A 15563-nucleotide genomic window follows, 5' to 3' on the forward strand; every position below is an offset into this window, starting at 1 on the left:
GAGGAGGAGATAAACCAGGGGGCTATAAGGAATTTTCTATCACAAACAGAGGAAAGTCTTCTAGGGCTGTGGTGAGTGAACCAGGAGGCAACTCAGGGTGTTAGCGGGGGCTCTGATCAAGACTTGATGAGGGCCTAAATACGTAAGGCCATGGCAGTGGGCATACAGAGGAAGGAACGGGTGTGACAGGCATTAAAGCTAAATGTAAGGGGCCCGCCCAACCAACTGGATAGCTTAATGTGGTCAACTTAAAAGCAACAAAGGCCATTGTCGCCAGTAGAGTACTTTCTTCCTCTGAAAAACTCTCATGATATGAACACTAATTCAAGTACGTTACCTGGTGTTCTTCTGAGGAGTCAGCATGACCTGGCCTTCTGACGTGATGTCTATAATGCAGTGTTCAGGAAGAATTCCCATGCCGCACAGTTGGATATCTTGGGAATCTGCTGACCCTATCAATGTATGTTCCTAAGAAAAAAATCAAATTCACTGATTAATACTGTATTCTTACATGTACACAATTGAAATCGTTTACACTGAGCCCTCTTATATTGTCCTATTACCTTTGCTAAAATATTTTTTTATTTTTATTTTACTTTTGAGACAGAGTCTTGCTCTATCTCCCAGGCTGGAGTGCAGCAGTGCAATCTCAGGTCACCACAACCTCTGCCTCCCAGGTTCAAGCGATTCTCCTGCCTCAGCCTCCCAAGTAGCTGGGATTACAGGCATGCACCACCATGTCCAGCTCATTTTCTTTGTATTTTTAGTAGGGACAGGGTTTCACCATGTTGGCCAGGCTGGTCTCAACCTCCTGACCTCAAGTGATCCAACCACCTCAGCCTCCCGAAGTGCTGGGATTACAGGCGTGAGTCACCATGCCTGGCCTAAAAGATTTTTAAAAAGCAAACGGAGGCAGGCATGGTTAAAACAAAAACAGGAAGGGAGCTAGATTTGGCCTGTGAAAAGTAGTTGGCTAACCCTGACCTAGACTAACTCACCCACTCCCACGGCTTTAAATGCCATCTACAAATAAACTACATCTCTATCACCACCCTAGAGCTATATACTTTAGTTTCATTTTTTTCCCCACCTCCACAACCACTATTGCAGTCTTAGTCACTTTTTTTTTTTTTTTCCTTTGAGACAGGGTCTTGTTCTGTCACCCAGGCTGGAGTGCAGAGACACCATCCATGCTCACTAAGCCTCACCCTCTTGGGCTCAAGCAATCTTCCTGTCTCAGTCTCTGAGTAGCTGAGATCACAGGCAGGCACCACCCTGATGACTAATTTTTTTTAATTTTTTGTAGAGACAGGGTCTCACTATGTTGCTCAGGTTGATCTCAAACTCCTGAGCTCAAGCAGTCCTTCCACCTCGGCCGCCCAAAGCACTGGGATTACATGTGTGAGCCACCGTGCCCAGCCTCAGCCACTATTATTTTCTGCCTTCTCAGCCTACTTGACACAACTTGGATGTCTGAAGATGTATCAAAGGGAACAAAGGCCAAAGCTAAACTCTTGTTCCCATCTCCCCCAACCCAACAGAAGTCTATTTCCTTCTCCAATAATAATGGATGGCACTCCCACTACCAGTCAGTCAAATGAAAAGCTTAGATATGATTCTTGAGTCCTCTTTCTCTTACAAGCCCATACCCACCCCATGTCAATCAGGGAGAATCTTACAGATTTTTCCTCCAAGGTCTATCAAGAATCAGCTTGTTTTCCCCACATCCTAGATTCGCCCTCCAGGATCTCCTGCCTGTGGATGCAGGAGCTTCCTACTGTGTCTCCATTGCATGCCACTCCCTTCCACTCCTGCCACAACAGCTGGTCACATCATCCCCTATTTAAAACCTTCTAAGAGTGGGCATGGTAGCTTACACCTATAATCCCAGCAATTTGGGAAGCCAAGGCAGGAGAATCGCTTGAACCCAGGAGATCAAGACCAGCCTGGGCAACACAGTGAGACCCTGTCTCTACTAAAAAAAAAAAAAAAAAAACATTGTGGCCAGGTGGCAGTGGCTCATACCTGTGATCCCAGCACTTTGGGAGGCCGGGGTAGGCGCATCACTTGAGGTCAGCAGTTCAAAACCAGCCTGGCCAACATGGTGAAACCCCGTCTCTACTAAGAATACAAAAAAATTAGCCAGGCGTGGTGGCGCATGCCTATAACTGCAGCTACTCAGGAAGTTGAAGCAGGAGAGTGGCTTGAACCCGGGAGGTGGAGGTTGCAGTGAGCTGGGATCGCGCCACTGCACTTCAGCCTGGGCGACAGAGCAAGACTCCATCTCAAAAAAAACAAAAATAAAAATAAAAATGAGGCAGGAAGATCACTTGAGCCCAGGAGATTGAGGTTACAATAAGCCATAATCGCACCACTGCACTCACCTGGGTGACAGAGCGAGACTCTGCCTCAAAAAAAAAAAAAAAGAAAAGAAAAGAAAAACAGTAAGAATAAAACCTTCTAGTGGCTTCTCTTTGAACTTCCAATAAAGCCCAAATTTTTACCCAGGCTTACGAAGCATTCAACAACCTGTCCTTGCCTGTCTCTGACCCTCACTCTCACCATCTTCCCCTCACAGAGCATGTGCCAGCTACATCGGCTTCCATCTGTTCTTTGAGCACACTGAGCCTATTTCCATCCTATTGCCTTTTACTAGCTGTTTCCTCTGTCTGAAATGTTCTTCCCCTGATCCTGATATGGGTCATTTCTTATCATTTCTATCTCAGTTTTTAAAGTCACATCCTCAGAGAGGTGTTTCCTGAGCTCCCAACTGGAAAAAGCCACTGTCATCCTGCCCTATTTTAACTCCTTCCATGACACTGACTGACTGTGGGTTTACTGTCCATCTTGTACTCCAAGCACTTAACAAAGGCTTGGCATATGTAGGCATTAAAAAAATATAAAAATAAATGCACAATCATTTCCCTTTGTGTGCCTAGGTAATCAAAGTAAGATAAAGTTACTCAGGGATAGCATCTCAGTCTCTTTATTGATAGATGGGTATCATGATTCTAAAGTATTCTATTATAAAGTATTCCAGGATAAAGGGGGTGTTATATTCTAGAAGAGTAAGAGAACTGTACAATTGGAACTAGAAAGAACTTTAGAGATGTTTTAATCCAATGCCTTCACTTACACATGGAGTGACGGAAGTCATCTGCCCAGCATCTAAATTGACTTTTGAATTTGAAGGCATAGTAATAAAAAATGCTCAGCCTCCAAATTCCACCATCCCACATTATGGTATCACTTTACTGAAGCAAAAACGGTTCTTTTACTTAAGCAAAAACAGTTGGTATCACTTTACTGAAGCAAAAAGTATTCTTTTACTGAAGCAAAAACTTCATCCTTTTGAATGTGCTTTGTTTTGAAGATATGCTTGTTGTGGGGTCAGCTTGGGCAGTCAAGAAATCAACACTGCCTCAGACTCAGCCCAACAGGGCTGGCCACAGAGTCTGAAACAGAACCCAAACACCTCCATACAAGATGACCAGAAACATTTGACAACTCTCCAAACATCTTTAAACAGCTTCTTCAGTTTTTAGTCAAGGAGCAGATATGAATCAGAGATTTTTCTTGATGTGTGTGTGTGTGTGTTCCGATTTGAACTACATTACAATGGAAAAAAAAGAATTTCTAGTTCTGAAAAAAGGACAGAATATTTAGGTCCTATTCTAACATCGCATCTCTTCCCACATAGTCAGCTCATTAGTTTTACTTTCCTGGTCACCGTCATGTGACTATCCCCAGCTGACATCCTAACTCAGAATGCTCCCAGCACTGTTCAGAAGCAAAGTAGGTAATGGATAATACTTTTTTTTTTTTTTGAGACGGAGTCTTGCTCTGTTGCCTAGGCTGGAGTGCAGTGGCATGATCTCAGCTCACTGCAACCTCCACCTCTGGGGTTCAAGAGATTCGCCTGCCTCAGCCTCCCAAGTAGCTGGGACTACAGGCACATACCACCACCCCTGGCTAATTTTTATATTTTTAGTAGAGACAGAGTTTCATCATGTTGGCCAGGCTGGTCTTGAACTCCTGACCTCAAGTGATCTGCCCACCTCAGCCTCCCAAAGTGCTGGGATTACAGGTGTGAGCCACCACACCCGGCCAATAATACATCATTTTTTAATAGGCAAGGAAAATATGTGTATAAGAAACCATAGGAGTATCAAACAAAAAAGTGGAACGTGGAATCTTTTCTTTTGTGTAGTACTTCTGTTTACAAAGTGCTTCTGTATCTCCAACCCTCACAGGAACCTGGTAAAGTAGCCAGAGACACTTCCCTCCATTTACAAAGGAATTAATCTAGAGGGGGCAAAGGGCTTGGCCATAGACTAGAGAGACAGGTCACTCCCTCCTACCCCAGCTTTGGGGCCACTGAACCACAACACCTGAGACAAGCACACATGAAGGTATGCATCAAAGACACAGCCAAACTCACAGCACAACAACACACCGTATAAGACATTTATTAACAACAGGCCTTCTCAAAATGACACACAGTCACTGCCCCCGGATCTTTCCAAGCTTTTCTGAAATGAAATCATGCAGTTCTCTTAGAGCTGTTTTCCAGGTAGTCAGCTTGTTAGCTTTACTTTCCTGGTCACATTAATTAAACCCACACATGTGAGGGGAAAAAAACTATTATCAACCCTGTGTTAGAGTCGTGCAGTCCATCATATATAATAAGTAATTTGTGCTCTGGGCTTGACACAGCCCATTCTGGACACTCCTCGAATCCATGTGGCATCTCAGGGTTCAGGCTTATTCTGAAGTTGTCTCTTATCTTACTAATATATCCCATGATTTATAGATTTCAGTGGATACATCTTTTCTGTTCCATGCTCTGACTCACTCAGTCTCTAAGTAACCTATACTCTCTCTCTTTTTTTTAACAGATTGATAACCCAAATTTTTAATTTTTCCTAAGAGTTATTGGAAACATAAATTTCATACCAACCGGTCCTAAGAACTTTATTTATACATTTTTTTCTTGTGAGCTAACACACTGCTCCCAGAAAAATGCGCTTCACGTAAACCATAAAAGCTTTAGTATACTTACTAAATGAATCATTTAGTCTTCAAAGTCATCCATTTTTAAAGTTATCTACTTAATTCCTTGATACAAATCACATTAAATAATGGTAGGAAGGCTATTTAACTTATTGGAAATAATATCAGAGTATCATTTTTTTCTATTGTCAAGTTGAATGGCATCAAGGACTAAAAAAGAAAACTGAGCCCAGAAACCCAAGATGGTCCGTAACTTCTTGCTGTTTTTTGAGTAAGCATGGTTCCCCAAGTTTACTAAAGTACTGTGAAATATTATCCTATTTTGTGACAAGAATCTAGTAGCAAAGCACATTACTTCACCTTTAAGTAGTAGACCAGAAGCTCATTCAGAGCTGGGTCAGCATTCAGATTCACCAGGAAGCATTTATCATCCCCAACTTTGATTCCCGAAGACTGAAGAGATATTCCAAGACTCTCAAGCTGTTTCTGTCGTTCCTGTAAATGTATCAGAGAAGTATTAATTCCACAGCCATTGAGGCAGTGAGATATCCAAGCGCTTACATTACAATTTTACAATTATTCAATAGTGTTGTAATTCAAATACATTCTCTTAGGCTATGGTATTATAGATTTATTGCATTTTTCTCTTCTTTCCAAACTATATAATTTTTGCGTTAATTCTAATTTTATTTTGAAAAATAAAGTCCATTACATATAGTAACTAATTGTACTAGTGAATTCTCAGTTTTCATTCTTGAAAACATCTAAAATCTTGAATTCATCTCATTTAACTCTGAATATATGAGCAAAGGTGTGTGCACTTTCCTCAACTGTGATCCTTCTTAAAAGCAAAGGAGGATCAATACACTCTTCTGCTTGACATCTTCAGCGACCTCCCAATCAGGATAAAGGCCAAACTCCCTCAGTAAAGTTCACAAGGCCCTTCAATCTGGCCTGCTTCCCCTCTGGCTTCTAACTTCTGTCAAACCCGGCATGAAACTGCATGAAACAAGTTCCAGGTCCTTGAAAATGCTAAGAATGTTCTCTGAGCTGGGCGTGGTGGCTCACGCCTATAATCCCAGCACTGTGGGAGGCCAAGGCAGGCAGATCACTTGAGGTCAGGAGTTCAAGACCAGCCTGGCCAACATGGTGAAACCCTATCTCTACTAAAAATATAAAAATTAGCCAGGCATGGTGGCAGGCGCCTGTAATCCCAGCTACTCATGAGGGTGAGGCAGGAGAATCACGTGAACTCGGGAGGTGGAGGTTGTGGTGAGCTGAGATCATGCCACTGCACTCCAGCCTGGGCGACAAAGAGAGACTCCATCTCAAAAAAACAAAACAAACAAACAAACAAAAAACAAACCAAAAAAAGTTATCTTTGTTCTCGTTAGCTGAAAAGATTTTATACCTCTTTCTTCTATCTGGAGCAGACATGCTCCACTTCGTAACTGTTTATCAGGCCATTTCTCTCACACGGGACTGTGTGCTGTGTGGGCACGGATCCTACCTTATATACTGTTGTGTTCCCAGCACTTAGCAGTGAAGGACACATGGCGAGCACTCAAAACATCAGTGTGGTGAATTTATCCAAAAACAAACAAACTTGCATATGCACTCAAGCACTATCTTCATAATACGGGCCTTTCCTTTTTCGTGCCTGCCTCTGAACCCATACAACATATGAACATCTGTACATCATAAGGGTATAGGCATGGATCTCACAACCAGATGCTCTGTGGTTAGGGTACAGTCGGAGCTGGAGAGGGTATCTTCGACTATGGGTAAACAGCAAGTAGCAATGAGTCAATCACCTAAGACCTCTGATTCTGGGGAAAGGCAAGACAGACTAAGTCACTTAACTACAGCCACACAGTAAGTTTGCAGCATAATTAAAATAAAGCTTCACAATTTTGCTATTTCTAGGCATGCCACTGTAATTTATACAATCACTGCAACTCAGCCAATATATCCTACCTAGAAGTATACTACCACAAAACTGAAATGTGTATTTTGGTCCTGGGTCTTCAAATCAAATCAAGTCTTTAAATCAAGTTCTAACAAAGAGGACTACAGGCTTCTTTCAGAAGTTTTGAGTCATTTAACATTAACCATCAGCGTTCTCTGCGCTCATTTCCAAGAATTTCTCCTTGATAAAGAGTCATGTCCATAAGATGAAGAAAGTAACTATACCTTTCTCTAAGTTATCCTAGTTATTACTGTTTTACGCTACTTCCCTGTGCATGTTTCTGTCATTTGAGATTTTATACTGGTAAAAACGCTACAAAAATTTTGTCTAATCCAAAAGAGGCATAATGGTGGAAAACTGTCAATTCGTTATTGTGTTTCCCACCAAAAACTAAAGTTTTAAAATCATCTTAAAAAATTACGAATGTTTGTAACACCTAGGAATCAGCTCATAACAAAGTACTATATGATAAAATACAGTTTACTGATATCATCAAATATTGCTTCTGATATCAGGGGTTGGTTAACTTTTCCTATAAAATGTCAGATAGTAAATATTTAGTCTTTGTGGGCCATGGGCTCTCTGTCTTATTCATTTCTGCTGCCGAAAATATACATAATACGTAAACAAATGAGCACAGCTGTACTCCAAAAAAATTTACAAAAGCAAGTGGCGGACCCGGTTTAATTCACATGCATTGTCTGTCAACCCCTGACCTATCTCAAGGTTTGGATTTCACTTAAGTGTATATCTTCTAATGGGAATATAAAAGATAAAAATAAGGGACAATGTGGTATAGCAGATATGGCACTGTAATTAGAAAATACTCATCATGAGTTCTTTTTATGCAAAAATATTATTAAGCGTACAACACTAAAAGATAGTCTTTTTTCTTAAGAACCTTACAAACTCAATAGCAACTGAAACTACACATAACAATTAAACAATGGTAAAGTATTGGATGATGTAGGGTCAAAGGGTGCAGAAGCTGCAGGGAATTCCGTGGCAGGGCCATCTGAGGGCTAGCACCCTATCGGAAGGTGTCACAGAGCCCGGAGGACCCATGGAGAGCCCAGCTAACTTGCAATTGCCCCCAAAATGATGTGAGAAGTCCTTCAAAAAAGAAAGTCATTGAATTCAGTCTGCCCGGAAATTGCCAAATTTATCTGACCATGGACCACGTCAACTGACATGTCTCAAGTCATCTTCCAGAAGATATACTAACACTTTGTGGCTCTACTGTCAGAAATAGATTTTGGAAGATGTCAGTTTGGATTAGGAAGAGGTAAGTGACCAAGAGACCAGGTTTTTTCAATGACAGAAGAAAAACGTTCAGCAGCACTACAGCCTGGGAGCTCTGGAAGGTAAGGTATTGAAGGAGCTGCTGAATAAAATCAGGCAGTGCCCACAAAAGGGACCCCTGGGAGAGGAAAAGTAAAGGTGCCAACACTAAGCTCCCCGATGCAGACTCATTTAGACTTGCCCTGTTTTCTATCAGCACGACTCATCACAACAAATGTTTACTGTTGGAGCAACTGAGAATGGCTCAAAGTGGCTTCCAAATTGGACAATTATTAGAATGACTTATAATTCATAAAAACCACAGGGAGATATGTAATGAGAAATAGTTTATATACTGATCTCTTTTCTATAATTTGAGGGATATGCTTTAAGATAAGCCAATGCAGGGACACAAAAACAACACTGGCCATATGTTGATCTTTAATGAAACCAGGTGATGGGTACCTGTAGATTTAGTATACTTTTTTCTAATTTTTATCTACTTTGAAAATGTCTGCAATAAAAATGTTTTTAAAATCTATTTTAATCCCGGTCTGTGCTAATACAACATCCACTTTATGCTAAGTAACAACAGTACCATCCTACAATATCTGATACACAGATTGATTCTGGACAGCACATTTCAAGATGGAATCTACTGAGTGAAAACAGATGGAACAAGTTCTATATATTCTCTAATACAAGTTAAAACAGTTAAAAACAACAGGGAATTTTAACTTAGAAAAGGAAGAGGAAGAAGCAGAGAGATGACTTTATATACACGAACAACTTGGGTAGCAACAGTCCCTATCTTGTAAGACTACTGAGAGGATTACATCAAGTACTGTAGTTAAAAGTGCTTAGCATAGGGCTCAATACGTAAGTGGATCCAATAAATGCTGGCTGTTACTGTCATCACCAGTTCCTGTGTTTGGGTGGGACCTCTCTTAGCTACTAAAGAACAAACTAGGGCCAGTAAGTAGAAGTGAAAGAATAAAAGACTGATTCAATCGCTACTATTAGAGTTGTCTGATCACAAAAAGCCTGTCAGATGTGGTCCTGAGCTCCACATTACTATATATATTTCTAAAACAGAAGTTGGATAATCATGAAACAGGAAAGTCACAGTGTAAATCTATTATTAGGTGGACAGATTTTTTCTCCCAATGCTAAACTTAACTAGATCTTCCTAGACGAATACTAATGTTCCCGCCCTAAGGTTTCTGTTGTGTTTTTTTTGTTTTTTGTTATTGAGACAGAGTCTTGCTCTGTCACCCAGGCTGGAGTACAGGGGCATGATCTCAGCTCACTGCAACCTCCACCCCTCGGGTTCAAGCGATTCTTGTGCCTCAGCCTCCCAAGTAGCCGGGACTACAGGTGTGTGCCACCACGCCCAGCTAATTTTTGTGTTTTTAGTAGAAACAGCGTTTCGACATCTTAGCCAGGCTGGGCTCGAACTCCTGACCTGAGGTGATCCACTTGTCTCAGCCTTCCAAAGTGCTGGGATTACAGGTGTGAGCCATCACACTGGCCACCACCCTAAGATTTCATAACTATTACTGTTACTAGAAAATGGTGAGAGACAGTCACCTCAGATTTAGGAATTTCATATTACTTTCACTGGGTTTTCACATGGAACCAAGAAGTTCATGGCCTAATACCTAAAAAAAAAATTAATAATACTTTTTTTTTTCTTGGCCACATGCACTGGATTGAGTAATTTTGTAATTTCAGGAAGTTCCTTAGGTCTCTAAAGCACTTAATAGAATGGGGTGTTAAGAGCCAGGGGCTACAAAGGAGTTATTTCATTAAATTTTTTTTAAAAAGATTACTGATACTAAAAAATTATTTCTTACATAAATGATTAAATGCAATTATATCCTGTTTATCCTTCGAATTAATTTTGCAAAGTATAGATTCTCTTAGATCTAGATTCCTAATGATAGTGTTAGATTTGCCATCAACCAAGCTGAAGATCAAAAAGGAACTAGGAAGACCATGTGTTCCACTGTGCAAACTGCCATGAGGTTTCACGCACTTCATCAGTGAGGAAACACGAACCTGTGCAATCTCCTCCGTTTTCCTTAATTTCTCCTCCCAGGTCACAGTCATTTCCTGGATTAGCTTCTCAGATTCTTCCAGCCGGTCCTTTAGCTCTGGAGATTTCATTGCCTACAAGCAAAATGTTTACTTCATGAAATGTCTAGATGATGCCCTGGAAAAAGAAGTGGCCAACTCTAAAACGACAAAAGTAACAATCTGCCTCCTCTTGGCTGAATGTCATGCTGAGGTCCAACATCTACTTGAAATGTAACGACAGACCTCCAGCACCTCGATTGTTCTGAGGACCACAAACTCATCGAGTTATCCAAAATATGCCCAAAAGGAAGGCTTTTTTCCTTTTCTGCCACTCTACTGTGAAGATATAATTACATTTAAGGATGCAAAAATGTAAAGCTTCTAAGGGTTTATTTTTAAAATCCCAATAGGTTATACATCTAGACTCAGACACATGATTCATTCTAGCCCTTGCTGATGACTTCAGGAATTAATCCACGTATATACAGACTTAACGTGTACATGTTGCAGATTGGATGCTGTTATTAATACCAAGGAGACAACAGTCTTCATGGACTGTAAAATTATTCCTATAAAAACAGGATAAAATTCAACAGGTAAAAATATGATCAAAATAATCATCTTGACCATGTCTCTTACTGATTTATTCCCAGAAAACAGGTATGAGAAAGAAAGCAAACTCCAGAAAGAGTCCCATAGTGCTGAGAAACTGTGGGAAGAGAAATGTTAATGAAAGCAAGAATCCTGGCCGGGCACAGTGGCTCACTCCTGTAATCCCAGCACTCTGGGAGGCCGAGGCGGGAGGATCACCTGAGGTCAGGAGTTCAAGACCAGCCTGACCAACATGGAGAAACCCCGTCTCTACTAAAACTACAAAATTAGCTGGGTGTGGTGGCATGCACCTGTAATCCCAGGTACTCAGGAGGCTGAGGCAGGGGAATCACTTGAACCCAGGAGGCAGAGGGTGCAGTGAGCCGAGATCACACCACTGCACTCCAGTATGGGCAATAAGAGTGAAACTCCATCTCAAAAAAAAAAAAAAAAGTAGGAATCTTGAATCTGACACTTCATTCCACTTTCCCAAGAGGATGAGCACTTGGGATTGCAGGTCAGAGTTGGCAGGTTTTCAAATTAATGTAACATTATCCATTACAGAATACACAGAAGACAGCTGTAATAGAATACTACTAAATACATGGGTACTTCTACTATAAAATATTTTCTACAAACATAATTAATCCACAACATGGAAAAGCTAGATTATGAAAGTGTAGAAGACTCAAGATTTTCATTCTGACTTCTACCAGGTAACAAATGAGATTCAACAAAAATCTTGCTCTCCATCATTTTCTGCACAAAAATTAAAATTATATCCACAAGGTCTCCAGCATCTCTCTTCCTCTCCTATTCTATTCTACCTCTCTTCTGTCTGCTGCCTGAATAGAAATGCAAACATTTTCTCAATTCTCTTTATTTGTTCCTGTTCAATCTTTTTCACATCTGTAAAACCTCTTTGGATTCACAAAGTAGAGTACTCATCCCTCACAGCCCAGGGGAAGAAAATTCAAGCTCCAGGCTGACTCCTCTTTCTGGACTCACAGGGCACATGTGGTTGTGCCTCCTACCTCTGCTTTGGTCAGCTGCTCCCGGAGTTTCTCAACTTCTTCCCGGAGATCCCGGATAATTCGGGCATTAGGGTCCTCGTTCACCACAGCGTGGTTAACAATGTGCTTGGCTCGATCTGCATACCGCAGAGTTGAGAGGGTTTCATCATAGTTATCAGCTGCAGGACTCACAGTAGCCACCATGGCAGTCTTGCTGTTACCCCCAAGGCTGTCCTACAGGAGAAAAAAGAAAGTTGAGTAGCATATTAAAGTTGAAACAAGACATCATATGAGAAACCTGAAATCAGAAATGGTGAACAAATTTCCCCGGGTCAAACACGTTCAGTGACAGAGCCAGGGCTAAAATGCAGGTGTATGGACTTGGGTCCTGTGCTGTGTCTTCTCTGCCAAGCCACTGTACTAAAAAGAGGGAGTTTTAGCCTTTGATAAAGGACAGGGAAATGTCATGAAACCTACCTTTATCTCAGGTTAACAAAAATTAATTCTAAGCTATCTGCCCTATTTTATAAGCAAGATGAGACCACAAGAACACAGACTACTCGGAATAAAAAAGGACTCCTTAAATGCCTCCAACATCTTCCTTAGAGGAACAAGCATGATATTTATTTGGCAAGCTCCTCCACAACCCCCTGCACTGGGAGTCTCTGTGAAGCCTAATAATGGCTCAGAAAGTTGCTGTTACAAGCTATCAAGCACCTTGGAAAGTTTTTACAACATAAGGTACAATTATAATCTTACAAAAAATATGTTAAAGCAACTTCATTTTCTTCCCTCTGATAGCACTTCAAAAGCTACTAACGTTACAAGTTCTACAGAAACACTTCCACCGTTCGGACAATGGTCCTGAGAAGAGATACTGTCTTCATGATACTCAAACTGCTAAGTGCAGTGAAACAGCTTTAGGACTGACTGGCTTCCAATGGAACGAAAAAATGACCCTTGCTTGAGAACATTAAAAATAGAGAGATATAACTCAGGCACAGAACTAGACTTGGGACATCAAGCCCACCATGCTGTACTGCACCACAGACAAGGCTGCCCGTGCAGGTGACCTCCTGGTACCCACACCTTGAGTGTGGCCAGGACTTATTCATCGGTCTCCAAGGAATGAAAGTGATGGCATGTCACTTCTAAGGGTAGATTCGAAGAAGATGGTGGCTTCTGTTTTGGGTCTTTTCTTTCACTCTAGGGGAAACGGGCTGCCGTGAAGTGAGGTGGCCCTATGAAGAGAGGCCCACAGGAATGCGTTTGGAAGCAGATCTTCTGGACCCTGCTGACAACCATGTAAGTGAGCAGACACCTCCCCACACCGGTCATGCCTTGAGATGATGATGGCACCCCCATCCCCAACACTTTAATTACATCCATGTGAAACAACCCGGCTAGAGCCAGGTTGTTAAGCTGCACGCCCCCGGAGTCTTGACCTATGGAAACCCTGAGACAATAAATGACTTGTTTCCAGCTGTTCCATTCTGGGGGTAATGTGTTACAAGCAATAGGTAACTACTCATACACTAGGACAGCAACCCAGGCTGAGACAAATTATCAAAGCAAACAAAAAGATTGAATATACTCTTTTTGGTAACAGAATGTCACTGAATGACAGACTCTCAAGATTAGAGGGAACACTGCAACGGGCCAGTAATGGGGAATTCACTAGAGCATAAGAAAGCTAACTCTCCTTTGGGGCAGCATTAACCTATGGAAAACTGCTTTTGAAGATACAAGGGTTTGCCAATCTTATTACAACCAAAATGTGTTGGAACAATCTGTGATTTCCCCAGTCTTTGGGCACGCACTTTATTTTACTTAGGTCTCCACCTTTTGTGAATTCAATTTATCACAGAGCCTGGTTTTATCGGTGAGAAAACAGGTCTGTTTGGACAATGGAGGTTAAATCTTGCACTCTGCCTAAAAATCTAGAACTGGTAAGTTGAACAATATCCTAGCCCAGTTAGATTCTGTCTTCAAGTCCAACATGATTTCCACTGCCCACAATACACATTTGGTAACACAGAGAAAATTCAGGTCTGAAGATTAAATAAGGCGACCTGATACCTTTCCAAATTATCTTGCCCTAGTTTCAGAAACAAAATGATTCCTAAGGTGTTACTAAAAGGTCAGTATGATCACAGACAGTATGTCCCTTACACAGTGAAAGTTTGGTTTTCCACAGAAAACATAATTATATGGTTGAAGAAAACATAATTTAATGCATGACACAGAAAGAACTATAACTAATTTGGACTTTAGGAGGTAAAAGCCATGACTGTTTGCTTCGCTCTTCACTTCTAGACACTAATCTCACATAGCTGGTGCTCCAGATTTGGCAACTTCCAGAAAAAATTCATGAAGAGTCCCATGCACATGAATGAAATTCAAATGTGATATAACAAGAGCACAGGAATTCAATCTCATTGCTGTTTGGTTCACGAGCAGCATCGCGCTGTCCTCTGAGAACCACAGCACACTGTCAGCCCACGTGAACAGCAAATGCTGTCAGTTGAAAGGGGATTTGTAACAACTACCACCAAAGGAGAAAAGCATGTATATTGTGCTCCAATTTATGCTGAGAAAAGGAAACCTGGCAAACAACAAATGCTTGATATTTTAAAAGCCCTTGTTCATGGAGTAACAATACCCTTATGTTAAAAAATGACCTCATGCCATCAGCAAAAAGGAAATCACAACAAAAGAACTGGCACTCATTCAAGGAAAAAGTAGAAAGCGTCTTGTTTACTCTTTAACTGTTTAATTGGGAAAATCAGACGAGGTTTGTTTCAAGAGTGGCAACTGCAAATTAAACAGACACAGGACAGAATTTACTTTTGGAAGTCAGAATTTTTAAAAGTTGAAAGAACTCTGTGAAGACATATAATCAAATTATTTCATTTTACAGATGAGAAAGTGAGACCCAGGAAAACGACAGACTTTTCAAAGGTCACAGAGCTGGTTCAGAGCAGAGCTGAAATTATTCACTCACTCGACTCTTCCTGGAGTTCACCATCTAGGGAGGATGCTGGTAAGCAAACATTATATAACAGGAACTAAGATGATAGGGATAAATACAATATGGTCTAAAACAAACAGCAGAGAGCCAAATCTTGAAAGGTTAAGGAAGACTCTCACAGAAAGTGACACGTGAGACTCAAAAATAGAGAAGCATTACCCAGGTAAAGGGAGAGGGTCTGAGAGGAGGCAGGAGAGACTGAAGAGATGGGAGGGGAAAGCATGTTCCAAGTGAAACAAGAGTAAAGTCCTAGAGGTAAGACAACACTCATCACCTAGCTGGAATTTGTAACACCAAGAAGCACAAGATGAACAATAAAAAGTAAAGGTGCTCAGCTCATGAAGGACCTTGTAAGTCACATGCCATTAAAGAATTTGGACTCTGTGGCTGGGTGCAGTGGCTCATGCCTGTAATCTCAGCACCATGGGAGGCCGAGGTAGGAGGATCACTTGAGTCCAGAAGTTCAAGACCAGCCTGGCCAACATAGTGAGACCCTGTTTATACAAAAACGAAAAAAAATAGAATTTGGACTTTATCCTAAGTGCCTGTGGAAGTTACTGAAGAGACTGAGGGTTAAGAGTATTAA

General features: G+C 41.2%; 1 protein-coding gene across 1 annotated transcript in view; it reads right to left on the reverse strand.

The window, feature by feature from the left end:
• The window catches only part of KIF13B (kinesin family member 13B), a 194979-nt gene that overhangs the window by 87178 nt on the left and 92238 nt on the right, over positions 1-15563 (reverse strand). Inside the window, exons 11-14 of the mRNA XM_025394677.1 lie at positions 11968-12180; positions 10325-10435; positions 5374-5508; positions 338-468 (exon numbers count right to left, since the gene is read on the reverse strand). Coding sequence (XP_025250462.1) covers positions 338-468; positions 5374-5508; positions 10325-10435; positions 11968-12180 — 590 coding nt within the window. The remainder of the gene's footprint in view (positions 1-337; positions 469-5373; positions 5509-10324; positions 10436-11967; positions 12181-15563) is intronic.

Source organism: Theropithecus gelada, chromosome 8, assembly GCF_003255815.1.
Source record: "Theropithecus gelada isolate Dixy chromosome 8, Tgel_1.0, whole genome shotgun sequence".
NCBI classification, from domain to species: Eukaryota; Metazoa; Chordata; class Mammalia; order Primates; family Cercopithecidae; genus Theropithecus; species Theropithecus gelada.